Source organism: Cyclopterus lumpus, chromosome 9 (genome assembly GCF_009769545.1).
Source record: "Cyclopterus lumpus isolate fCycLum1 chromosome 9, fCycLum1.pri, whole genome shotgun sequence".
In the NCBI taxonomy this organism is placed as follows: Eukaryota; Metazoa; Chordata; class Actinopteri; order Perciformes; family Cyclopteridae; genus Cyclopterus; species Cyclopterus lumpus.
In genome coordinates this window covers 3149531-3176064 of record NC_046974.1, presented here as the reverse complement: position 1 = coordinate 3176064, position 26534 = coordinate 3149531, and the positions used below count along the sequence as shown (strand labels likewise).

Sequence of the window (26534 nt, the reverse complement as noted above, 5' to 3'; positions counted from 1 at the left end):
GGAGGAGGAGAGGAGAGGATAGAGGGAGGAGAGGAGGATGCGAGGATAGAGGGAGGAGAGGAGGATGCGACCAGTGGTCCAGTAGATGGACCGGCTCTCTCTCCACTGACGCTCCGATGCGCGGACACCAGCTCTTCTTCTGCACCGGAGACCCGGACCGAACCCAGACGAGACCTGAACCCAGACGAGACCGGAACCCAGCCGAGACCGGAACCCAGCCGAGACCCGGAACCCAGACGAGACCGGAACCCAGCCGAGACCGGAACCCAGCCGAGACCCGGAACCCAGCCGAGACCCGGAACCCAGGTGAGAACTCCAACACGCACGCACTCATCTCTCGGGAGAAGAATGACGAGGCGGCGGAAGTCGCAGGTGCGCGATCCCGTCCGGAGGCTTTGATTCGTAAACTTACCGGAATTAGTTTTTAAAAAATTTTTTTAATTCAATCCAATCGTTATAATGTGAAAAACGTGATTTTATTTTTTATTGTTATGTACCAGTTAAAGAGTTGAAGCTTTAAAAAAAAAAAGAGGAGAAAAAAAAGGTGAATTTCAGAAGCATTTTTCTTCTAAAATGACGCCAGTACAATTATGATTTGTCAGATTGAGCAGCAGGAATGTCATGAATGAAGTAGTCAAAGTGTGTGTGTGTGTTTGCCCCCCCCCCCCACAGATACACACTCCTCATATGTGGACAGAAACTCGCTCTAAAAAGGTCTTTGAATGCAACGACGGTGTGAAAGTTGTCCTTCAGATTGATTCCCAGCCTCTAGAGTGTGTGAGCAGATGGGGAGTGACTGTTGATGTAATGCAATACTTCCTGCCTCCTGAATAATAAATGAGGAAGACACACTTATTGACCATTATATACCGATTTGCTCTTTCTCTGGTTTCTACCCCCCTCCCGGCTTCCTCAAAACGGACCTTTTGGTGGCCAAATGTCACCGTTCGTCTCCCTTTGATGCTCTCTTCAAATCATTCACTCGGAATCCATTTTTCCTCCTCAGGTGGCGAGATGGGGAACGGTTCGATGAAATCGAAGCGTTACAAACACACGGACGTCTCCGCCAACGCCGCCAACGCCGCCAACGCCGCCAACGCCGCCAACGCCTCCAACAGCCGAGCCCACAAAGACCAGAGCTTCAAAAACTCGTCCCTGGACTCCCTGAGGGCCCGGGTGGACGAGCTGGAGCGCGAGGGCCAGCGGAGGGACGAGGAGCTCGGTGCCAAAGAGCAGCAGATCAAAGGCCTCCAGGAGCAGCTGGCCAGGCAGACGCGATCTCTGGCCGAGCTGAGCGAGGAGCTGCAGGAGAAGTGCGTCCAGCTCAACAAGCTGCAGGACGTGATGAGGAGCCAGAGCGGCGGCGGCGGGGGCCCGGCGGCCTCGAGGACCCCCTCCATCAGAGCCGGCGCAGACAGGAGCAACTCGAACCTCAGCGTTCGCGTCAAGGGAAGCCTCAACCGGAGGAAAGGGGCCAAGTCCGGGGTGTCGGCCGAACCCACGTCCAGGACCTACGACTCCAGCGGCCTGCCCAAGTTCTCCTTCGAGAAGGCCCGGGTGTCGAAGGACGCGAGGTGAGATGTTTGAGTTTGGGTTCGACCGGTCGGCGGCGGACCTCGCCGATGCTCTTGTGGAGCAAATCCACCGCTGCCGGGTCTCAGGACCTCGTGAGATGCTTGAAACCAGAAGGTTGTGAATGATGTTGGTAGAAGGGTGATGTCACCCGTTGGTTTGTGGACGGCAAACGTTTTGAAGCCTCGAGTTCGCCGTCTCTGTATCACGGCTATTGCCGTGTTAGTTTTTTGGTTTTTTTGCAGCCAATTAACGGAAGTGATGATATTTGGAATGCGGAGGAGTGATGTAGAGACGCTGCAGACTCTGGCAGCGACCTGTCAATCACCTTGTAGCCCCGCCCTAAAGCATACCCTGCTTTATGGTATGTTTTGACTTCATGTTTGGCCATAATTTAGTATAATTTATAAGACTTGAAACTAGAGATTGAGACCATAAACTCATGTTTACTGAGGGAATACATCAAGAGAAGTAGTCATTTATATAGACTTCTATACAACCAGAGGAGTCGCCCCCTGGTGGTCAGGAGAGAGAATGCAGCTTTAACACATGAAGCATAGACTTCTATACAACCAGAGGAGTCGCCCCCTTGTGGGCAGGAGAGAGAATGCAGCTTTAACACATGAAGCATAGACTTCTATACAACCAGAGGAGTCGCCCCCTGGTGGGCAGGAGAGAGAATGCAGCTTTAACACATGAAGCATCGGCAGAATTGGAGGTTTTGTATTAAACAAAAAAGAAAAATAGTTAGTTATTTTCCCCAAAGACTTATTAAAGCTCCGTTCATAATTCTGCGCAAAAATGCACACAACACTATTTCATGTATCACCTTAAACGGTATAAAACAGTTATACATCACACAGGAGCTCCTTGTTAAATACAATTACCTTTCTCCAAGCTGTTAACTTATTGATTCATACGTCTGCGTTACAGTAAGTCCCACCCCGACAGGAAGTATATCAAATTAAGGAAGTAAGTTGATCTCAAAACGCTGCCTTGTGGGGACGGTGACGCTTCGAGCCTGAAAAAGATCACACTGAGCATCATTTAGACAAAGAAAAGCTCAATAATGGCACCAAGTAAAAACTGAAGAAGCAGGAACGGAGATGAAACAGGATTATTTACATCTTCTGCATGCAATACATGTTCATCAGATTTACAGCAGAGGACTTCAAGGTTCTGCCCTTCTCTAACGAACCCCCCCCCCCCCCCAAAGAAACCAGTAAACAGCTCCCAGCTCTCCTCCAGCGTACCATGCTCTCCAAACATTAACGACAATCATTTATTAGATTTTTCCTTGTAAATCTTTTTCCGTTAAGAGTAAATATTGTTTTTATAAAACATAAATGTCTGTACGGTGTGACTAATTGATGCATTTCATACCTAAGCAATCATAAAGAAGTGCAGACATGACTGATGAGGAGAAAATAACTGGAAACGTTCGGGGGATGACTCGCTGGAGAAAACGGACAAAATCCGTAAATTGGACAGAATATCTTGAGATACCCTGTACTTGATACTTGTCATATCCGTCTATGTATTGGCTCGGCAGTTGCCAGGCAACCAGCGTTTCCAAGGTGTTACTGGTCGTGGCCATGAAATCATAAACATGCTGCAAAACGGTTAAATGTACATTTTTACACTTAGTAGTGAAGCCGTTTATGGACGGACATTTTGAAGCCTGGAGTTCGGCGATTTGTCCTCTTGCAACAAATGAACAGGAAGTGACCATATTTGGAATGAGGAGTGACGTAGAGACGGCGTATGTCTCTGGTAGAACCCTGTCAATCACAGTAAGCCCCGCCCTAAAGCATCCCCTGCTAAATGAACATCACGCTGTATTGAAGAAGACTTGAAACTAGAGATTGAGACCAAAAACTAATGTTTACAATGTTTACTGAGGGAATACATCAAGAGAAGTAGAGTCATTTATATAGACTTCTATACAACCAGAGGAGTCGCCCCCTGGTGGTCAGGAGAGAGAATGCAGCTTTAACACATGAAGCATAGACTTCTATACAACCAGAGGAGTCGCCCCCTGGTGGTCAGTAGAGAGAATGCAGCTTTAACACATGAAGCATAGACTTCTATACAACCAGAGGAGTCGCCCCTGGTGGTCAGGAGAGAGAATGCAGCTTTAACACATGAAGCATAGACTTCTATACAACCAGAGGAGGCGCCCCCTGGTGGTCAGGAGAGAGAATGCAGCTTTAACAAATGAAGCATAGACTTCTATACAACCAGAGGAGTCGCCCCGTGGTGGTCAGGAGAGAGAATGCAGCTTTAACACATGAAGCATAGACTTCTATACAACCAGAGGAGTCGCCCCCTGGTGGTCAGGAGAGATAATGCAGCTTTAACACCTGAAGCATAGACTTCTATACAACCAGAGGAGTTGCCCCCTGGTGGTCAGTAGAATGTAGATTTAAAACACTTCCACACTGGCATCACTTGACAGGGTGTCCAGATCCTTCAGCATCTCATCCACCTGTTGTGGTTGCCTTGCCGACGAGGATGTTTAAATTGTTATAGTTTTTTTTTTACCTCCGCCATGAGTCAAATTGCCTTTTGTCACCGTGGTCTGTTTGTCTGTGTTACACAACGGGGAACAAATGAGCATGCAGAGTCTCCCTCTCCCCACCTGAGCCTCATATTGTCACCAAGACCGATGCAAACGAGGCCGTCTGGAGCCTTTTGAGAAACTTCTTCTTCCTCCGACTAAATATTTATCACGCAGACTAAAAGAAACGTGGCGTCCTGGTGGCTCAGGAGAAGTACTTAAAGTATCCTTTGAGAGGAACAAGCATCACAACTACAGTGGAAACATAATCCAAAATAAACTCGAGTATCTCAAGTACAAACGGACGTTTTGTTGTCGTGTGAAACAACAAACAGATTTGGGTATTTTGATGGTGTTTAGATCAGTGAAAGAACACAAAAAAATATTATTAAGTCTGAAAGAATGCAAAGAAAAGAGGGAAGGAAACGAGGAAGCAAGAAAAAGGAAATTAAAAATGGAAAGGGACTGAAAAGAATCAACAGAATGAAAGTAAAAAGAAAGAAGGAAAGAGAACCAAAGAATAAAACTACAATACTAAATCGAGTATCAATACAGAATATGTCAAATACCACAGTCTGCATGCGTCTCTATTCTGACCCACAATCCTCAGCAGCAGATGTACGAGCACGAGGGTCAAAGTTCAAGGTGCCGAGTTACGAGGAAGCAGTGCGTCCCCGTTTAATGAAGACATGCACGGAAAAGAAATATATATTAAATATGCATTTGGCACGCAGCTAACGTGACGACATCCCTACGTCACCGGGTGAGGTCATCAAGACGTAAGAAGGTCCTAGAGACAGTTATTTTTGATACTCGTATGTTTTTTTTCTGGATTAATTCAAATCGATCACGCGATCTAAAAATATTACAAAGAAAACAGTGCATATTGTCCAAAGTACACGTTGATGCATCTTGATGGATGTTGTAGTCCACAAAGACTTAACTGAGAGAACCGGAAATATTAAACACGTTTATTAAACTGGAAACGGGTACTTTCTTTTTTTCTTTTTTTTCTTTTTTACTGAATCAGAAAACTTTTGACCATTAATTTTTGTGTCGTTAAATTAAAAAATCGACTAATTGCTTTGGCGCTGGAAGTAAAGAAAGAGAGCAAGTTGATTTCAGTATCAAGTTTCTCGCGTATTGAATGAAACACTTGAATTTGTAGTTAAATGAAGTGCAAAGTACTTCTCAATTAGACTCACACTACTGGATCAAATGGAGTTACTTCCACCTCCAGGGTGGCGACTTTTAAGATCTTTATTTCTTCCTCAGTGAGGAAAGGTCAAAGTGGGCTCACCTGGCTCACGTATTAACCCCCCCCCCCCCCCCCCCCCCGCCCCCCCCCCCGTTGGTGTCCCTGACAGCGTAAAGAAGCTGCTGGCGGACGCCCTGAACAAGAACCAGTACCTGAAGAGGCTGGAGCTGCAGCAGATCAAGGACATGGTGGAGTGCATGTACGAGCGCACCTACCAGCAGGGCGAGTACGTCATCAAGCAGGGAGAGGCTGGCCACCATCTGTTTGTCCTGGCAGGTACGTGCACTCCTGTTTCATCTTCATCTTCATCATCCTCCTCCTCTTCCTCCTCCTCCTCTGGAAGATTCACCCTTTCTGTCCACTTCCTGCTGTGGACGAGACGCATCACGCGATTGCTAACTTCACATGACATGTAGACACATTCTCTAAACAATGGCCGGTCCTCTTGTTCTAGAGGAACCACACGTTCTCTAAACAATGGCCGGTCCTCTTGTTCTAGAGGACCACACGTTCTCTAAACAATGGCCGGTCCTCTTGTTCTAGAGGAACCACACGTTCTCTAAACAATGGCCGGTCCTCTTGTTCTAGAGGAACCACACATTCTCTAAACAATGGCTGGTCCTCTTGTTCTAGAGGAACCACACGTTCTCTAAACAATGGTCGGTCCTCCTGTTCTAGAGGACCACACGTTCTCTAAACAATGGCCGGTCCTCTTGTTCTAGAGGACCACACGTTCTCTAAACAATGGCCGGTCCTCTTGTTCTAGAGGACCACACGTTCTCTAAACAATAGCTGGTCCTCTTGTTCTAGAGGAACCACACATTCTCTAAACAATGGCTGGTCCTCTTGTTCTAGAGGACCACGCGTTCTCTAAACAATGACGGGTCCTCTTGTTCTAGAGGAACCACACGTTCTCTAAACAATGGCTGGTCCTCTTGTTCTAGAGGAACCACACGTTCTCCAAACAATGGCCGGTCCTCTTGTTCTAGAGGACCACACGTTCTCTAAACAATGGCCGGTCCTCTTGTTCTAGAGGAACCACACGTTCTCTAAACAATGGCCGGTCCTCTTGTTCTAGAGGACCACACGTTCTCTAAACAATGGCCGGTCCTCTTGTTCTAGAGGAACCACACGTTCTCTAAACAATGGCCGGTCCTCTTGTTCTAGAGGAACCACACATTCTCTAAACAATGGCTGGTCCTCTTGTTCTAGAGGAACCACACGTTCTCTAAACAATGGTCGGTCCTCCTGTTCTAGAGGACCACACGTTCTCTAAACAATGGCCGGTCCTCTTGTTCTAGAGGACCACACGTTCTCTAAACAATGGCCGGTCCTCTTGTTCTAGAGGACCACACGTTCTCTAAACAATAGCTGGTCCTCTTGTTCTAGAGGAACCACACATTCTCTAAACAATGGCTGGTCCTCTTGTTCTAGAGGACCACGCGTTCTCTAAACAATGACGGGTCCTCTTGTTCTAGAGGAACCACACGTTCTCTAAACAATGGCCGGTCCTCTTGTTCTAGAGGAACCACACGTTCTCCAAACAATGGCCGGTCCTCTTGTTCTAGAGGACCACACGTTCTCTAAACAATGGCCGGTCCTCTTGTTCTAGAGGAACCACACGTTCTCTAAACAATGGCCGGTCCTCTTGTTCTAGAGGAACCACACGTTCTCTAAACAATGGCCGGTCCTCTTGTTCTAGAGGAACCACACGTTCTCTAAACAATGGCCGGTCCTCTTGTTCTAGAGGACCACACATTCTCTAAACAATGGCCGGTCCTCTTGTTCTAGAGGAACCACACGTTCTCTAAACAATGGCCGGTCCTCTTGTTCTAGAGGAACCACACGTTCTCTAAACAATGGCCGGTCCTCCTGTTTTAGAGGAACCACACGTTCTCTAAACAATGGCCGGTCCTCTTGTTCTAGAGGAACCACACGTTCTCTAAACAATGGCCGGTCCTCTTGTTCTAGAGGAACCACACGTTCTCTAAACAATGGCCGGTCCTCCTGTTCTAGAGGAACCACACGTTCTCTAAACAATGGCCGGTCCTCCTGTTCTAGAGGAACCACACGTTCTCTAAACAATGGCCGGTCCTCTTGTTCTAGAGGAACCACACGTTCTCTAAACAATGGCCGGTCCTCTTGTTCTAGAGGAACCACACGTTCTCTAAACAATGGCTGGTCCTCTGCCAGTGTGCTGGTGGTGAAATTAGCCATTCACAGACACGATGTCCTCGTATTTGTTCTGCTGTCTGGTGTTAAAGAGATTTCTCACCCTCAGGGAAACGCAGCAGGCCGACAATAAGATGTTCAAACATTACAAAACTTATATATTCCTTAAAAGTCATAAAGCACGATGTTTTAAAAATAACTGCAAAAGTATGACTTTTTAAGACAAAATAATAAAAAGCTAATTTTTTTTGCTGCTTTCCCCTCCAGCACAGCTTTAGTGTGAATAATTGATAACTTATTAAGAGGAATAATGATTATTCACTAATGACACTCATAATTCGTGGGGCAAATGACGGACCAACAGCCTAAAATTATGCATTATGTCTTTGTGCTGAGGGTAAGGATGCTAGGTAGGAGGACATGAGACAGTAAGGATGCTAGGTAGGAGGACAGGAGACAGTAAGGATGCTAGGTAGGAGGACATGAGACAGTAAGGATGCTAGGTAGGAGGACAGGAGACAGTAAGGATGCTAGGTAGGAGGACAGGAGACAGTAAGGATGCTAGGTAGGAGGACAGGAGACAGTAAGGATGCTAGGTAGGAGGACATGAAACAGTAAGGATGCTAGGTAGGAGGACAGGAGACAGTAAGGATGCTAGGTAGGAGGACAGGAGACAGTAAGGATGCTAGGTAGGAGGACAGGAGACAGTAAGGATGCTAGGTATGAGGACAGGAGACAGTAAGGATGCTAGGTAGGAGGACAGGAGACAGTAAGGATGCTAGGTAGAGGACAGGAGACAGTAAGGATGCTAGGAGGGCAGGAGGAAAGGACAGGGGTATCTTTTCTTGACAAATTTAGTGGATGTATTTTATTTTATTTTTTGTAAGTATTTTTGCGAAGATAATAATAATTAAAAAAAAAAAAATAATAATAAAAATAATGAATTAATTTATAATAAAAAATCAAAAACAAAAACATAAATAAATATTATTATTAGTTGTGATACGTTCCAGAATTAGTTTTGGAAATAGTCTCTTAAAATGGTAAAATCCCAGGAAATGTATGCTCATATTTCTCCTTGGTATCTTTTTTTACACACACATATACCAGCTGGTAAAATCATGAAAGAAGGAAGAATAAAATGTAAACGTCATCAGTTCCTGCCTGCAGCGCCTTCCTGTGTCCTAAATGCGGCTTTAAAACCACTATTGATTGTCCTTGTTTTCATGTTTGCAGACGGGAAGCTGGATGTGTTTCAACACAACAAGCTGCTGGCGTCCATCACGGTGTGGACCACGTTTGGAGAACTGGCCATCCTGTACAACTGCACGCGGACCGCGTCCGTGCGAGGTAACCACGGCAACGACCTCAGAGCTCAGATTATGCTTTCGCGCTCAGCTGGTGTTTTATTCCCCCGTTTCTCTCGGGCTCACCTTGAACACCGATGACTTGTGACTTCGCTCCTGAGAATACTCGCTATCTTCAAGCCCGACGATGAAAAAGTATTTTTTTTAAAAAGTGTTATTTTATTTCCTTTTTCAATACGTTCAGTCGTATTTGATTTTTTTAATTATTACTCTATTGTTAAAATGGCTTTACATCGTGTGGGGAGAACGTCATGTCTTGTTTAGGACTCAAAACTCAAAGTTTTGGACGTGGGCAAGAGGCAAAAAACAAAGATCTTTATCTGTTATGTATAAAAAGAAAGTATAAGAACCCCAACATGAGAAGTGTAGTCGTGGCCACGGGGACTCAAACTGCCGGGTGGACGGATAATCTGTTGATTGTCAAGAAATACTTACTTTCTGTGTGTAAATAAAACTAAATACAATGTTGTAATGAGTGAGCTTTAAAGCTTTTGATGTACGAATTGTTTTTATCTCTGGCCAGCTGTTCTCCCCTTATGCTAAGCTAAGCTAATCACGCTGCACACAGCACTCACAGTTGTGTAGATCTTCTCCTCTAACTCATAGTAAGAAAGCAAACAAGTGATTTTCCCAAATTGTTGAAGGACTATTGAATGTGAATAACCGTCAACTCATTTTAGGGCTTCCCACAACTCAGAAGAATAAAATGGACAGAAGTAAATTATTAAAAACCGACTGACTTGAAAACAACCAGCTTTAATTGTTCTGGTGGGAAGCCAGTCAGGGGTTCTCGCCTGTAGTTGCTGCACTAGTGAATAAATAAAATAAATAAAATAAATAAAATAAATAAAATAAATAAAATAAATAAAATAAATAAAATAAATAAAATAAATAAAATAAATAAAATAAATAAAATAAATAAAATAAAATAAATGCACAATATATACAAGGAACAATAGCTAGCATGTGCATAATTGTAACTGTGCCTGAAAAGTTAAAAGACCTTTAAAAAAAAATCTTCCCAGCCATGGTGAAAATTAGTTTCCCATCCTGTCCAGCTCCCTTTATTTAACATGACATTCTCTCATATGATACCCCCCCCCCCCTCCCAACGCACCTCCCAACTCCTGAATGCAATCTGGCACTTCATCTGACCTTCATCCAGGGAATCGCCCGATAGCGAGAGCCGGAGGATCAGATACGTCTTGACGCACGAGTAAACAAGCTCTCGCATCGGGAGTGTTGACAAAGGCTCCGCGTTATATCCACAGCTTTGCATTCTGATTGGTTTTCCACCTCCTTGGCATTTGTAAAGTGCATACCGTGTAGTATGTGAGTGCTCTTTGTCCGGGTTTGTATATTTAATCAGGTAATTGACTAGTGGCCTTTGGGCGAGGGGGACGGATACCGAGTTGACCTCAATATTCAGGGTCAACTGGAAAAAAAAACATCACAGTTTGACAAGTCTCTCTGAGTGGGTTTTACACGAGAAGTGGATTATGGGGGAACTCTTTCTTTGCTACCAGTTCACGTCAAACGTTCCCAGCTACTTCCTCTTTGCACCCAACAACCAGTCTCAGAGCTTCTGGAGGTTTGACAGAGGAAAGATTAAAACAGCACGTTATTTATTTGTTCACATTGTTGTGAATCATCGGCCTACATGTTTTCCTGCGGTTCCGTTTCTCTGATGTGACGTGATGTCGTTCCCACAGCGGTGAACAAAGTGAGGACGTGGGCTTTGGACCGGGAGGTGTTTCAGAACATCATGAGGAGGACGGCCGAGACGCGGCACGAACAGTACCGCAACTTCCTCCGCAGGTCAGTTCCCCCGATACGAAGCCAATGAGACCTCCACCGCCTCACCGTTCTGCCTGTTGTCGGGGACAACGAGGAATCGAGGCGAAGGATGACACGAATCTGACTGAAAACGTATTCTTAAATAGTAATAACAAAATGAAGGCGTGTGTCTTAGGTGGCATATTTGTTTTTTGTGCATTGATAAAGTAGTTCTTTTCTCACCACAGAAAAAAAGATGCCTACATTTACAGACGCATAAAGCACTTTTGGACCACTAGGGGGCAGAAGTATTCGAGACAAAATACTCATTTGTTATAAATCAATTACTTGGGATTGTAGTTTTTTTTGTGTCCAATATTTACTCTACTCTTTAGCTCTGGCTTAGTCGGGTTTGGATGGTCTCCACCACCTCACCAGCAGAATATATATTTATCCTTCGGTACTTCTTTTACTCGCATAGCATATAAATCATTGTTAAGCTGTGCACCATCAAGTCTAGATTGTGTTATTGTCTTGATGCATCACTTGAATAATAGTAATTTGTCTTATGACGTCCGCACAGAAAACGAACGTTCATCACCTGTTTTTTTTGTGTCTTTCCCGTCAGTGTTTCCCTCTTGGCTTATCTACCAGAGGACAAGCTAAGCAAAATAGTGGACTGCCTCGAGGTGGTAAGTTATTCTGTCAATCTATCTATAATTCTGCTGGTGGGGCCAATTTCACTTTTCATTGTGTTGCCTCAGTGTTGCCCCCCCCCCCCTGGCAGCTCGTGGGAGCCCCGGCGTTGCAGATAGCTGCTGTCAAAATATCATTACCATTTGGCCGTGTACCATTACTGCGTGTCAGCGTATTCTTTCTACCTCCAGTCAGCGAGACTTTGCAAATTACCTTGTTGATGAACGGAGACGATGTTATTCCCGTCATCGCACGGGGCGCTGTATATTGTTACCATAATTATTTGAGCAAGGCCCCAGAAAGTGTTTATTCAAAAGAAAATGGGGGACGAGTGATTTCTTAAAGATGTGCGAGTGACAGGCTTTTGGTGCGAGAACGTACGAGAGTGTGGCAAAAAGGGAACGTGTGTGTGTGTGTGTGTGTGTGTGTGTGTGTGTGTGAGCGTTGTATTTCAACGGTGGAAGAGAGGCTTGTCAGCGTCGGGTCAATAACAGCCTCTGTCAGCGTCTTTCTTTTTCTTTTTCTCGCAAACGACAACTTCAAGGACGTTTCTTTGCAAATCGTTGGTCATCTACTTTCCACTACGGGGGTAGTGGTGCAGACATTAGTTTAGAATCCGCCAGATAATATTGAAGCTTCTTCTTTTTGGTGTGTTTTTGCCTGTATTGTAAAGCTTCGATGGAAAAGAAGAAGTAAAAACATTAAATATAAATGAAAATAACATCTCTTTTCATTCGTAGTGCAAAATCCAATGACAGCCGAGCAACGGGGGTCTGAACATGAAAGCTTGGCTAAGCTAACAAGCTAACTTAGGACGCTTAATAGCCTTTTCTCTCTTTTTTTCCCCCTGTGACGCAATCTTAGCTTGTTAGTTTGTTCCCCCTTTGAACATTTTGTAAACAATGTGAAGCCAACAGAAATATACACAAATGCAACCAACAACACGCCAACCAGAGGTGATAACAAACGGCGCCACGATATGCAACCAAGGGGTGAAACGCTAACATGTCTGTAGCTAGCTAAAACCGCCAGCATGCCAGAGGATTATCTTAGCACCCAATGTCTACCTGCAATGATGAAGTTAGCAAGCTACTACAGTTAGCTATGTTTTAGTGAGCTACTGTAGTTAGCTATGTGTTAGCAAGCTACTGCAGTTAGCTATGTTTTAGCGAGCTACTGAAGTTAGCTATGTGTTAGCGAGCTACTGCAGTTAGCTATGTGTTAGCGAGGTACTGCAGTTAGCGATGTTTTAGTGAGCTACTGTAGTTAGCTATGTGTTAAAAAGCTACTGCAGTTAGCTATGTTTTAGTGCTTTACTGTAGTTAGCTATGTGTTAGCGACCTACTGAAGTTAGCTATGTGTTAGCGAGCTACTGCAGTTAGCTATGTGTTAGCGAGCTACTGCAGTTAGCTAAGGCCCTTGCAAACATTTCACAAGTTGCATAGTGTCAAAATCTTTTAGCTTAATTTATAGAAATAAAGTGAGCCTTAAACTAATATTTGGACAAAATGCTTTGTTTCCCTATTCTTCCTGGTGACGCCTCACTTTGGTCTAAAAGGCTAAGGTTTTTTAAAATTCAGCAAGTTTTAAAAAACGCTACTACGTCACTCCCCCACATTCCAAATATGTGCGCTGAAGACTGCGGTGGTCCTTAAAATAGGTTTCCTCCCGCTGGTTTTGGTGTTTCCGTCCTGCGGGAGCAGAGAGAGAGAATTGAATATGTGCCGTGTGACGGGTCGATTGACAGTCGCCAAAAATAGGACGACTGCAGCCGAACAAACCCAAAGCACACGCAGCCGAGTTTAAGTGTGTTCCTCCAACACTCGCTAGTCGATGCATGGGGTTGTTGGGGGAGGGGAGAGGGGGTCAGTGAAAATGGCCTCTTTCTTTCCTGTAGAGATAAATGTTGGGTTCAGGATTCAAGCCGGTGAAACACACAATTCAGCCGGTGCCGCTCCCCTGAATCTCCCAGACAGTCTTTATAAACCAAACAGTCTTTACAGTCTTTATAAACCAAACGTCGGCACGTTGTCTCCCCGCTAAACTTGGCTCTCCTGAAGCGTGAAAAAAAACGTAAAGAAGTTCGGGATGCTCAAGAAAAAAAAATGACACTTGTGTCAAGAGTTTTGACAGTGAACAGGTGTGTGTGTGTGTGTGTGTGTGTGTGTGTAGGGTGGGGGTCCTCAAATGGAGTCCTCTGATGTACATTTCATCCCCGGTCACCTTCGTTCTTTTGGCACTCCCCCTCCCTCGTCTTCACCGAAAAAAGAAAGCTTTAAAAAAAGATGGAAGACTCAGCGGAACGGGCTTCGGCGCTGTGGTCGGTGCGTCGTGGTTCGGTGTGACGGACGCCACGGAGAGCGAGAACACGCCGTTTGATATATATCGAAGGATATTTTCCACGTGTCACTCTTGCTCGTGAAATTGAACTGAACAATGGGACGAACTTTGCCGGATCGAGTGTGATCTGCGCCAACTGGAGGGTGTCTGAAAATGAGTCTGAGCCTGTGAGACCGTGAACAGGGAAACAGGAGCTGCTCGTCTCTGATTGGCTGAAAGGTGTCGGATATAATCAAAGCAACCCATTGTGCCACACTAGGAGACATTCTGGGGCTTTTTCCTTTTTGAATTTTAGGATCATTTTGTCTGCGTTAATGCACATTAATGAATAGTTTTTCTCCACATTTTGGAAGTTTACCTCAGGTCTCATAATGATAAACTGTGTAATCAAAATACAGACAACATCCCCATTGAAACCCATTAAAACCACAATTTTCTTAATCACAGTACAAAATCAAACATTCTAATATTTCAGGACAGAGTTATTTCCTCATATTTAAAATATAAACATTTTATGTTTTTTGACACCAGAGCAAGAAGCACAAGGGTTTGAACACCTTTCTGTAACAAGTGCAATGGGTATATTCAATATGCAGGTAACCATAGCAGCAACACTGGTACTTAAGGCGAGGTTACCATTTTACTCTGACTGGTAAAAGCAATTCTCTCTCCGGACTCTTTGTCTGTGTCTGCGGTATGAAGGCGATACTATGCTCCTGATAGGCGTCCTGATGTACAAATAAAGGACTAAGGAGTCTCTGTAGAAACCATAGACTCTGTATAAGAACTACACGTTACCCGTTGGTAGCCTTCTGAAGCCTCGAGTTCGGCATCGCTGTCTTGGATTACGGCTGTCGCCATGTTGTTCTTCCGCAATCAATGAACTGAAGTGACCATATTTGGAATGTGCAGGAGTGACGGAGAGACGCCCTATATGTCTCTAGTAGCAACCTGTCGCCCCCTGGTGGTCAGGAGAGAGAATGCAGCTTCAACACATGAAGCATAGACTTCTATACAACCAGAGGAGTCGCCCCCTGGTGGTCAGGAGAGAGAATGCAGCTTCAACACATGAAGCATAGACTTCTATACAACCAGAGGAGTCGCCCCCTGGTGGTCAGGAGAGAGAATGCAGCTTTAACACATGAAGCATAGACTTCTATACAACCAGAGGAGTCGCCCCCTGGTGGTCAGTAGAGAGAATGCAGCTTTAACACATGAAGCATAGACTTCTATACAACCAGAGGAGTCGCCCCCTGGTGGTCAGGAGAGATAATGCAGCTTTAACACATGAAGCATAGACTTCTATACAACCAGAGGAGTCGCCCCCTGGTGGTCAGGAGAGAGACGGCAAATGCCTGGTAATGGTAAAGTGCAGATCTCTTTACTGGCGATTTGAGAACAGATAACCAGTTAGATGTATCGTTCCATGCACAAGGCGACCTGATATCAAAATACTACATTTTCAGGAAGGCTACTGTACATAAAGAATATTTCAGATAACAAAAACAACTGATTGTGTTAATATTTTTTATAAAAAGGTGTGACAAACGTGACAAAGCAGTAAATAGTCTTGGCACCAAATTTAATGTGCAATTAATTTAATATTAACATAGACCGCAATGTCAAACACGTCCTTTAGCGACGATAAAGAAAGGCCCTCATGACAGACATTAAAAACATCATAATCAACATATATTATTGACCCGTACTTCATGTTTCATTAAGCCCCCAAATATCCCGATCGGCAGGCTGAGAAGCTCTGGATGACGGAGCGTCATCGATGGCTGAACTCCAGCTCTCATCCCGCAGGGGACCGGCTACCAGGAATCAGACCGGCCGGTTCAATGGTGGAATCAATGTAATGCTTCAACTCTGCCTGTTGTCCTCCCCCCCTCCCCCACCCCCACCCCTCTCTCTGCCATTAGGAATACTATGACAAGGGAGAGCACATCATCCGGGAGGGAGAGGAGGGCAGCACCTTCTACATCATCGCACAGGGGAAGGTAACAGATGTCATGGGCGAGCAGCACGCACACACACACACACACACACACACACAGCCGTGATATAATAAATATATTACAGATTTTTAGTTGACGCTATAGCATAGAACACAAGGCGGTACCACGGATGTTTAATAAGAACTGACTACGGAGCCACCGCTCAGCCCTCGCTTCAAATGTTCTCCAGTGGCCAATAGCGGTACTGCAGATATAAATCCCCCTGCAGCCCAATACACATTTCACCATAGAACACAATCATAAAAAGACGTGAAAACTGTTGACATGACACGTTAGACTGCAAACATGGTCAGATATGACCATTTTATTGTATAGCTTTTAGGATGTTTTAAATATGTTATGTAAAGTGTCTTTGAGTACCTTGAAAAGCGCTATATAAATGAAATGCATTATTATTATTATTATTATTATTATTATTATTATATAACTCTATGAAATTGGCTAGGAACTGTTGATCCAAGGCAGATAAAACCTGTAAGTTATAAAACATTTTGGTCCTATATGCACATGGTCAGAAAACTCTCATTGGACTGAGTGGCGGCCATCTTGGAATGGAATGGAAAAAAGGATTGTGTGTAAAAGTTAGCGACAACTTTAACCAACAGTATTGCAAAAATACTGGATTGATTAAAAAAATGGATAAAAGAGAATGAATTAGATAAATAATAATATATGTCAATATATGTTGAGCTAAACGCTAACGTTACCATGCTCACATGCAGTTACCATGCTAACATGCAGTTAGCATGCTAACATTTGCTCAATTTCATTCAAACCTCCAATAGATGTTGAGATATTTCAGTTGGACCTACATTTCCATCCCAAGAGCTTTGTATGGCTAAAAAAATATTAATTAAAAACATAACACGCATAAATATTCAATACTTGTTTTTGCCGTTATTCCCACTGGTTATGATGTTACAGCTGGGCTGCGCTGCAGAGATTACTGGGACGTTTTCTGCAACAATGAGACTCATTAGGGCCGGAGCCGTGATGTCCTTAGAACAATAAAATAAATCCCGCCGTACGACGTCTCTATTGCACCGATAAGGATGCGGCTCCCTTTATCAATGGCTGCAGGCCTTCTTCCTCTGTCAACGAGTGGAGACAAAACTGAGAATGATAATGAATATAGCTTTTTTTTTTTTAAGAAACGTGTATCGTACTTTAATGTCTGAAATCATGCTGAAAGTATATCATAACTAATAGAACTTAAAGCCAAAGACAAGGTAAAATGCACACAAATTAAGTGTATTTTCCTTTAAAAAACAGACCAGTTTTGGCCAGTTTGACCAACAAAACATTGTGTTGGTCCAACTGTGTGAGTCAGGGGGTATGACTCATCCGCCCGTCTGTCTGATAAGTCAGAAACCTGACACCCGGGGGGGGGGGGGGGGGGGGGGCCGGAGACGTCCACAGGGGACTTTCAAAATGCCATTATGAGCCGATGCGAGACAGCAGCTCCTCAGCGCTAAGCTAACCAAACCAGAGAGGAACACATGTTGTTTAGGAGGAAAAAAAGGGGCTAATACAGGAAATGGCTTTACTACCCCCCCCCCCCCCCCCCCTCCTTGTACCCCCTGACCAGGGAGGGAATAAACTCTGAGAGCGCTTGCCAGCAGGAAAAAAAGTGAAGGTCACTGAGGTCAAACGGGACACTTCTCTAAAACACATCCCGGCCGTTACGGCAGGATGGTGCCACGAGTGGGATGTTTGACCTCGACCGGGGTGGGCCGCTGTTTTTTTAAAGCCTCACAAATTAGGGAGACGTTTTTTTTTTTTTTAACATTCAGGCTGCCCGGAGTACTTTTTTTGGGGGAAAAAAAGCGCTGCAGAAAATCCAGCAGAACAAACAGAAGTTAGCAGATTTAAACCCTCTTACAATGAACGTGTCTATTTTGACAGCATGTCCAGAAAATATAATTCATCAACGGCACTTTATCCCTCATAGCCATCATGTTCCAATTACTATAATTGAATATGTCAATTATTCTAATTTCCTCGGATTCGCACTCGTATTGTTTTTTACAATGCGTGCAAAAATATTTGGAGGATAATTGAAAGCACCTGTAAAAGCCGGAGAACCGGAGATGTCGGTGCGAAGCGGTGAAAAGTTCTTTTCAAAGATCCAGCTGACTGTGTTCTGCAGGTTAAGGTGACCCAGACCACCGAGGACCACGAGCTGCCGCAGACCATCAACACGCTGCATAAGGGGGACTACTTTGGAGAGAAGGCACTCATAAGGTAAAAAACAGACGCCGCAGATTGACGCTTTTAACCGGCTTCTGTCTCCAGACGTCTGGAGCCGTGTTAAGTCATGTTTATTTATACTGCCCATAAAAACAACACATGTACAACCTGAACACCCTGAACACCTTCTACCCTGAGGCACTTTATTCAGATGAGGAACCCTCAACCACAAAAAAACAAGTGTACCTGCTTTCCACATTGAACATAATGAAAAAAATATGCAAAATAAGGCATTGTGCTCTAACCGTGTAAAAGGCAACATATAATGAAAAACTCACTTTTTCAGTGCTTGTGCACAGAAATCTCCTGTTATGAAGGGAAGCCAATGCGGAACATTACACCTGCATTCTATCTACTGACCACCAGGGGGCGACTCCTCTGGTTGTATAGAAGTCTATGCTTCATGTGTTAAAGCTGCATTCTCTCCCCTGGTCACCAGGGGGCGATTCCTCTGGTTGTATAGAAGTCTATGCTTCATGTGTTAAAGCTGCATTCTCTCTACTGACCACCAGGGGGCGACTCCTCTGGTTGTATAGAAGTCTATGCTTCATGTGTTAAAGCTGCATTCTCTCTACTGACCACCAGGGGGCGACTCCTCTGGTTGTATAGAAGTCTATGCTTTATGTGTTAAAGCTGCATTCTCTCTCCTGACCACCAGGGGGCGACTCCTCTGGTTGTATAGAAGTCTATGCTTCATGTGTTAAAGCTGCATTCTCTCTCCTGACCACCAGGGGGCGACTCCTCTGGTTGTATAGAAGTCTATGCTTCATGTGTTAAAGCTGCATTCTCTCTCCTGACCACCAGGGGGCGACTCCTCTGGTTGTATAGAAGTCTATGCTTCATGTGTTAAAGCAGCATTCTCGCTCCTGACCACCAGGGGGCGACTCCTCTGGTTGTATAGAAGTCTATGCTTCATGTGTTAAAGCTGCATTCTCTCTCCTGACCACCAGGGGGCGATTCCTCTGGTTGTATAGAAGTCTATGCTTCATGTGTTAAAGCTGCATTCTCTCTCCTTACCACCAGGGGGCGACTCCTCTGGTTGTATAGAAGGCTATGCTTCATGTGTTAAAGCTGCATTCTCTCTCCTGACCACCAGGGGGCGACTCCTCTGGTTGTATAGAAGTCTATATAAATGACTCTACTTCTCTTGATGTATTCCCTCAGTAAACATTGTAAACATTAGTTTTTGGTCTCAATCTCTAGTCAAAACATCAGTCCACTTCTTAAACACAGTTAATAACAACCCACACACTAAAATAAAACATCCCAATAAAATACAAGAAAGAGCGTCATAAAGAACATGTTATGTCTTATTTAACATACCTGTACCTTCATTACCTGTCAATTATGATCCCAAATCCTCATGGACACAGTGAGAAGTGTTTGCGTGTGTCTTTCAGTGATGACGTCAGGTCGGCTAACATCATGGCCGACGAGAACGGGGTGGAGTGCCTGGTCATCGACAGAGAGTGAGTATTCTGACACTTGAAGAGTGTTTTTATGGACAAGATCGTGTTCTCTCTGTAGCGAAAGGTTACGGATTAGTTAGGAAAAACAATACATTTTATGATTGTTTTCTCTCCTGAATTTAGGACTTAAAAAAAAGGGAATCGTTTTTTCTAATATCATTATTTATTTTTCTTAAAAAAAACAAAACAAAGCATTGCACAAAAGAAACTATTTTGCCAAGATAATTTTATTTTTAAGTCGTACATTTTGTTCATCTGGGGAAAAAGTGGTCGCAGTGGTAGAATAAATTATTCATTTGGTCTGAATTATTTTACTGTTTGTTGTTGTAATACTCAATCTGACCACAAGATAATACTCAATCTGACCACAAGAGGCTGACGTGCACCACTACCCCTTACTCTTAAATAGCACTAAAAGCATTAATGTTTTCTTCCAGGTGGATTTTAAATTACACAAAATATGTACTTTGTGTTTAAAATAAATGGAGAAATTACAAGACACCTGGAAAACAACATTAATACGTTTTATTCCCACTTAGAACATGGGATTGAGGTGCACTTCCACCCCCTGTGGCAAACACGAGTACTACATCAACAAAAAAAGACCTTAAGCTTCTGCGTAACTACAAAGTAAACCCGTCCGCCTCTTTATTAGACGCTCGGGGAGTGTGATGGAAAAAAAACACACAGTGAAACAAACACAGGACTTTCAACCAGGTGTTCGTGTCCCAAAGAGTTTTTTCTGAACTTACATATTTTCCGTATTTATGTTTTGTTGTTTACTTCGTTTAAGTAGTTTCTTGTGTTCATGTTGTGGGCGACCCAGTGCGTTACAAAGTGATGCCAAGGAGTCCTGATTCAAATGAGTGTTATTATTAGTTATTAGTACAACCCCAGATCTTAGACCCTCATGTTGACGAGACAAAAAAAAAGTTAAGAAAATGTTCTGGCAACAACATTTTGTGGTGCTTTTCCCCCAAATTTTTAAAATCTTGTTAGGATTTTTACAGAAAGTGTTGTTGCCTAAATGATCATCATGAAGCGAACACTCATGGCTTTCTTCCATAATCAGTTTGGATTAATGTGCGAATGCCATCGGAAAAAATACCAGTTCCTGCATTATAATCAGGAAATATTAAACGGGGTATTTTTGGTGCTTTTCTCTGGCCCCCGATTCCCTCGTGTGAAATGCAGTTCTTCCTCAAGTCAGAGTTTGGGTCGTGAAGGTCGCTCTGTTGACTTGTGCACGTTGTGTTTCTAGGACCTTCGATCAGACGGTGGGCACCTTCAACGAGCTGCAGAAGTACCTCCAGGGCTACGTGGCGACGCTCGATCGCGACGACAAGAAGAGACACGCCAGGTAACGACATGCCCCCCCCCCGTTCTCATATTTGGAGATCCATACTTATATTTGGTTCGTTACAAAAAAAATGAGGCCCCCCCCCCCCCCCCGCGTCTTCTTCCAGGAGGTCGGTGTCGCGTCACCAGAGCCAGCCGCTGTCGCCGGACGTCCTCCATCGGAAGGAGATGGTGTCGGAGTTTCCTCCGTCCACGCCCTTCGACCACCTGGAGGTCGTCGCTACTCTCGGGGTCGGCGGCTTCGGACGGGTAGAACTGGTGAGTCCCGAATCTACGAGTTTTGTCTTTTAATATATAATTTTTTTTTTTTAAAAACCAATAAATTCATTAAAAACAAAACATCATGGTAATCCATCCAATTAATTAAATTTTTTTAATTTAAATATGTTTTGTTAATTTGGCCTTGAAGCTAACTTCTGTAAAAAAAAAAAAAAGAATAAATAAATAATATGAAAAGTTTCCCATCATCATTTCAAGCATAATGCAACGCAATGTTTCTGGGTGTTTCTGGGCGTCAGCCGCTATTAAAAACATAGCAACTACGTAAAAAATATATCACACAGTGCTGCAAAAACCTTTATTGTTGTTAATTAACATAATATACATATATATATATATATAATAAACCATCTGCAGGTGAAGGTGCGCGGCGAGGACGTCACCTTCGCTCTCAAGGTCATCAAGAAGAAGCACGTCGTGGACAACAGGCAGGAGGAGCACATCCACTCGGAGAGGAAGATCCTCGCCGAGGCTCGCTCGCCGTTCGTCGTCAAGTCAGTCCCCCCCCCCCCCCCCCCCCCCCCCCCCCACGCCCCCACCCTCTGCCCCCATTTATCTCAAGCTGCTCCATTAGTTTGGGAAAACAGTGCGCCGCTTATTAGCTTTTGATGAGATCACAGGTTCCGATTTCCGATTTCCAACCAGATATTAAAGCCGTTCTTCACCTTCCGAGGCGCTCTCCTCCAGGTTGACCTCCTCTTCACACACACCTGTCATCTCTTCATATTCCACGTTATTGTCGGGCGATGTACGATTTGAAACTGCTCATCCGTAGACGTAGTCGTTACCCCCGAGGGTAAATTAAAATCCCATTAGTGCGCAAATGAAGCAATAAGTTGAGCAGTAATGTCTTTTAATACTTGTTATGCATTAATGACCGCTGGGGCCTGCATTGATTAACGTAAGCAACCCGCTTCCTGTTTATGGTCTGTTGTGCACCACTAGTTCCCTCCCTGTTTATTTGAACTATTTAGGCGAGTGATTATTTAAAGTGACGGCGCGGCTCCTGTCCTGCTGACGCGAAGCCTTTGAAGCGTAACTCTTTGCTTCTTCTACTCCAGACTGTATCGCACCTTCAAGGATAACAAGTACGTGTACATGCTGCTGGAGGCCTGTCTGGGCGGAGAGATCTGGAGTCTGCTCAGAGACCGGTAGGAGACACCGAGCGCTGACTTTTGCTTAAAAACAATATGTATAACGAACAAAAACTCGCCGTCTCCGAAGCGGCGTTGTCATTTCATAGAGTAATTGCATTGCTGTGGGGTGACCATCTAATGAGGGACTTCTCCTGGTCATAAATCACCAGAAATAAGTGGCTTCTCCCGGCTCCTCCACGGCGTGCGGTATCTGACTCCTTCTCGCCTTTTTTTCCGTTTTATTTTTAAAGGGGAAGTTTCGACGAGCCCACCGCCAAGTTCTGCGTCGGTTGCGTCACGGAGGCTTTCGATTACCTCCATCGCAAAGGCGTCCTCTACAGAGACCTGAAGCCTGAGAACCTCATGCTGGATACCGAGGGATACATCAAACTGGTGAGCGGCCGCACGAAGTTCTATCTCGATTAAAACGTTTTAAAAAAAAGATGAAAATGACTGACGATTGGTCCCTGGCGATGACGGGTGTGGAATATGTTTTATTTTCATTTTCATACAATTAAGGAACGTCCACCTGGACTCAAGAATGAAATGATTCAATTCTGGAGTTCAAAGGTCAAGGTCACTGTGACCACACACGTCTATACCATCCTCATGATGTCTCAGGAACACACATATGTATTTAGCTGCCTGTCCTCTGGTAGTTAAACACTGACTGTAATACTTATTGTACACTGACTGGAGTACTTATTGTACTAAAATTATGGAGCTAAAACTATGTACTCGTCAGGGGGTTTCGTGAGACCTAAAGAAATCGCATCACTCCTCAATACCAACACAGGCCTCAAAGGTTCCTTTAAGTCATCTTTAAGTGGATTACGGTATTTTCCCCCCAATTGGACCCAACTGATCAACCCCGGCTTCCCAGGTCGACTTTGGCTTCGCCAAGAAAATCCGATGCGGCCAGAAGACCTGGACCTTCTGCGGGACGCCGGAGTACGTGGCCCCCGAGATCATCCTCAACAAAGGCCACAACTTCAGCGTGGACTTCTGGTCTCTGGGCATCCTGGTGTTCGAGCTCCTAACCGGCAGGTCGGTCCTCCGGAGTGACGCGCCGCATGTTATCTAGTTCCTCTAGTTATCTAGTTCCTCTAGTTATCGCTTTCCATCAGATTCCTGATGATCCTCAGCTTTTTCTTCTTCACTCCGCTCCGCAGTCCTCCGTTCTCCGGGAGCGACCAGATGATGACGTACACCTTCATCTTGAAAGGAATCGAGAAAATGGACTTTCCCAAGAAGATCACCAAGAGGCCCGAGGACCTCATACGCAAGCTGTGCAGGTACAACATTACTTTAAAGATGTATTCCGATATACTTACGGATTACCTGGTAAAGCAGTCCTCAACCTAATCCAAGTATCACAATATTGAGTTAGCGTAACTTATTCCGGTTTAGGCCTTTTGTTCATTGTAAACATTAGTTTTTGGTCTCAATCTCTAGTTTCAAGTCTTCTTCAATACAGCGTGATGTTCATTTAGTGAATTATGGACATTTAGAGTCAAACAGACCATAAAGCAGGGGTTGCTTTAGGGCGGGGCTACAAGGTGATTGACAGGTTGCTGCCACAACCAGGTGCCGCTAACAGTCTTTTCTGTATATATACAATATAATTTAAAAAGAAAATCCTAATTACGTAACACCATTCGATGTATTCCTTTACTTCTGACGTCTGATGGTCTAGTTTCTAAGTTTTGTTGTTATTAATTAAAAACTACAGAAAAAAGATCAAATGTCAAAGCATTTGCTGTTTACCTGTTCAACTAAATGGTTATCAATAATACATATCCAGTCTAAATGTCCAGCATTTAAACATAGCAAGCATGATAAAAAAAAAAAAAAAAGATATTATTATTATTATTATTATTTTGGTCAAAGCATTAATTTCCCACCTGGTTCCACTTTCCAGGCGAAATCCCTCAGAGCGACTGGGCAACCTCAAAAACGGAATAACTGATATCAAGAAGCACAGGTAAGAAGGGGCTGATGGAGCATTATTAATGTGGGCCGGAGGTTTATGACCTCAGCAATTAGATAACCGCTGTACACGCTGTTCAAAAGGCTTATTAGATTATTGGACTTATTACAGTCTTTCTTTTTTTTTTGAGGGACTGTGAAGGCTAAGAGAGAGATATAGGAAGATATACAGCTCTCAGCGGTTCACATGTTATTTATTTATGGAAATGTTGACTTACCTCAGGCCTGGCCTCCTAGCCTCCTAGTCTCCTGGCCTCCTAGTCTCCTGGCCTCCTAGCCTCCTGGCCTCCTAGCCTCCTGGCCTCCTAGCCTCCTGGCTTCTTGGCCTCCTAGCCTCCTGGCCTCCTAGCCTCCTGGCTTCCTGGCCTCCTGGCTTCTCCTAGCCTCCTGGCCTCCTAGCCTCCTGGCCTCTCCTAGAATCCTAGCCTCCTGGCCTCCTAGCCTCCTGGCTTCTTGGCCTCATAGCCTCCTGTCCTCCTAGCCTCCTAGCCTCCTGGCTTCCTGGCCTCCTAGCCTCCTGGCCTCTCCTAGAATCCTAGCCTCCTGACCTCAGGGCCTCTCCTAGCCTCCTGGCCTCCTAGCTTCCTGGCCTCCTAGCCTCCTAGCCTCCTGACCTCCTGGCCTCTCCTAGCCTCCTAGCTTCCTGGCCTCTCCTAGCCTACTGACCTCCTAGCCTCCTGGCCTCCTGGCCTCTCCTAGAATCCTAGCCTCCTGACCTCAGGGCCTCTCCTAGCCTCCTGGCCTCCTAGCTTCCTGGCCTCCTAGCCTCCTGGCCTCCTAGCCTCCTGACCTCCTGGCCTCCTGGCCTCTCCTAGCCTACTGACCTCCTAGCCTCCTGGCCTCCTGGCCTCTCCTAGAATCCTAGCCTCCTGACCTCAGGGCCTCTCCTAGCCTCCTGGCCTCCTAGCTTCCTGGCCTCCTAGCCTCCTGGCCTCCTAGCCTCCTGACCTCCTGGCCTCCTGGCCTCTCCTAGCCTCCTAGCTTCCTGGCCTCCTGGCCTCTCCTAGCCTACTGACCTCCTAGCCTCCTGGCCTCCTGGCCTCCTGGCCTCCTAGCCTCCTGGCCTCCTAGCCTTCTAGCCTCCTAGCTTCCTGGCCTCCTAGCCTCCTGGCCTCCTAGCCTCCTGACCTCCTGGCCTCTCCTAGCCTCCTGGCCTCCTAGCTTCCTGGCCTCCTGGCCTCTCCTAGCCTACTGACCTCCTAGCCTCCTGGCCTCCTGGCCTCTTGGCCTCCTAGCTTCCTGGCCTCCTAGCCTCCTGGCCTCCTAGCCTTCTAGCCTCATGGCCTCCTTTCAGCCAAGTGGGCTATATCCCCTGAGAAATAAGGAGTCAAGTTCATGTTCATAAAGGTTCCTCGGTATCACTGTAGCATCAGAGGGAAGTAGTAAAGTCAGATTAACTCACCTGCTCGTGTGTTTCTGTGCTCCATAATGCGCCTGAAGGTGGTTTAACGGCTTCAACTGGGAGGGCCTGAAGGTCATGACTTTACCCTCTCCACTGAAAAGAGAGGTGAGTATCGATATTCATCCAGACTTGTTCTCTTTTGCTAAATTATAATACATGTTGAGATGTAACTTTCTTTAAATAGCTTCAATGCCAATGTGAATTAAAACCGTTAAATCCCGTAGCTCGTAAAGTGCTGCAGAGTTGTCGCCTTTTTGTAGGCCGACCCGGAAGTCATCATTGGGCTGTTCAACGAGGGCAACTGATGGAGCAGTGAACCTCTGATAGTTTGTTTCTAGCGCCCCCTTAAGGCCTCTCAGAAGAGGATATCAGTTGAACATAAACAACCTTGAATTGACCAGAATTGACCTTCGAAATTGACATGTCGAATATATGTTCACCAACAGTCGTCTTCCACGACTGTTGGATTACATAACTGTTAGTGATTCATCTTAATGAATCGGTATCTCACCTTTTCCCCCTTTGCCGTCTCCTCTTCCAGCTTACAGGACCGACAGATCACAGCTATTTCGACAGCTACCCTCCGGATGAGGAAAGTCCACCCGATGAGCTGTCTGGTTGGGACATGGACTTCTGAGACCTTCGGCTCCATATTTCCATTATTGTCCTTCCTTTGCACACCCTGACAACCAAAACTTAAGGGAGCAAAATGGGTGTTCAGGTGACCTTGGATCCCCTCTGGCAGCCGTGGTGGACGTCCTCGGGTTCTGGGAAACAGTAGCTCCTATTAGCTGGTTACTTTGTGAGCTTATGATTGGCCTTCTCAACACAAATGAACAATTATAGGAGAATTCACCTTCGACTGTCGAGTTAAACAGCTTGTTACGT

General features: G+C 45.0%; 2 protein-coding genes across 2 annotated transcripts in view; both read left to right on the top strand.

Moving 5' to 3' along the window:
* The window catches only part of LOC117736156 (E3 ubiquitin/ISG15 ligase TRIM25-like), a 706744-nt gene that overhangs the window by 232002 nt on the left and 448208 nt on the right, over positions 1 to 26534 (top strand). The gene's annotated exons all lie outside the window — the stretch shown is intronic.
* On the top strand, positions 117 to 26283 carry prkg2 (protein kinase cGMP-dependent 2). The gene is made up of 19 exons (XM_034540671.1): positions 117 to 372; positions 1007 to 1574; positions 5500 to 5666; positions 8799 to 8912; positions 10642 to 10747; positions 11334 to 11397; positions 15667 to 15744; positions 17912 to 18006; positions 19413 to 19481; positions 20743 to 20841; positions 20948 to 21098; positions 21477 to 21613; positions 22181 to 22270; positions 22507 to 22648; positions 23139 to 23302; positions 23428 to 23550; positions 24177 to 24239; positions 25685 to 25751; positions 26188 to 26283. Exons 1-19 carry the CDS (start codon positions 117 to 119, stop codon positions 26281 to 26283), a joined length of 2649 nt encoding a protein of 882 aa, XP_034396562.1.

Coding starts and splice junctions, on each gene's coding strand:
- prkg2 (XM_034540671.1), top strand. CDS start 117: ATGCGCGGACACCAGCTCTTCTTCTGCACCGGAGACCCGGACCGAACC. Junction 22,649..23,138: donor CCGAGGGATACATCAAACTG/GTGAGCGGCCGC, acceptor CCGGCTTCCCAG/GTCGACTTTGGCTTCGCCAA. Junction 23,551..24,176: donor CTCATACGCAAGCTGTGCAG/GTACAACATTAC, acceptor TCCACTTTCCAG/GCGAAATCCCTCAGAGCGAC.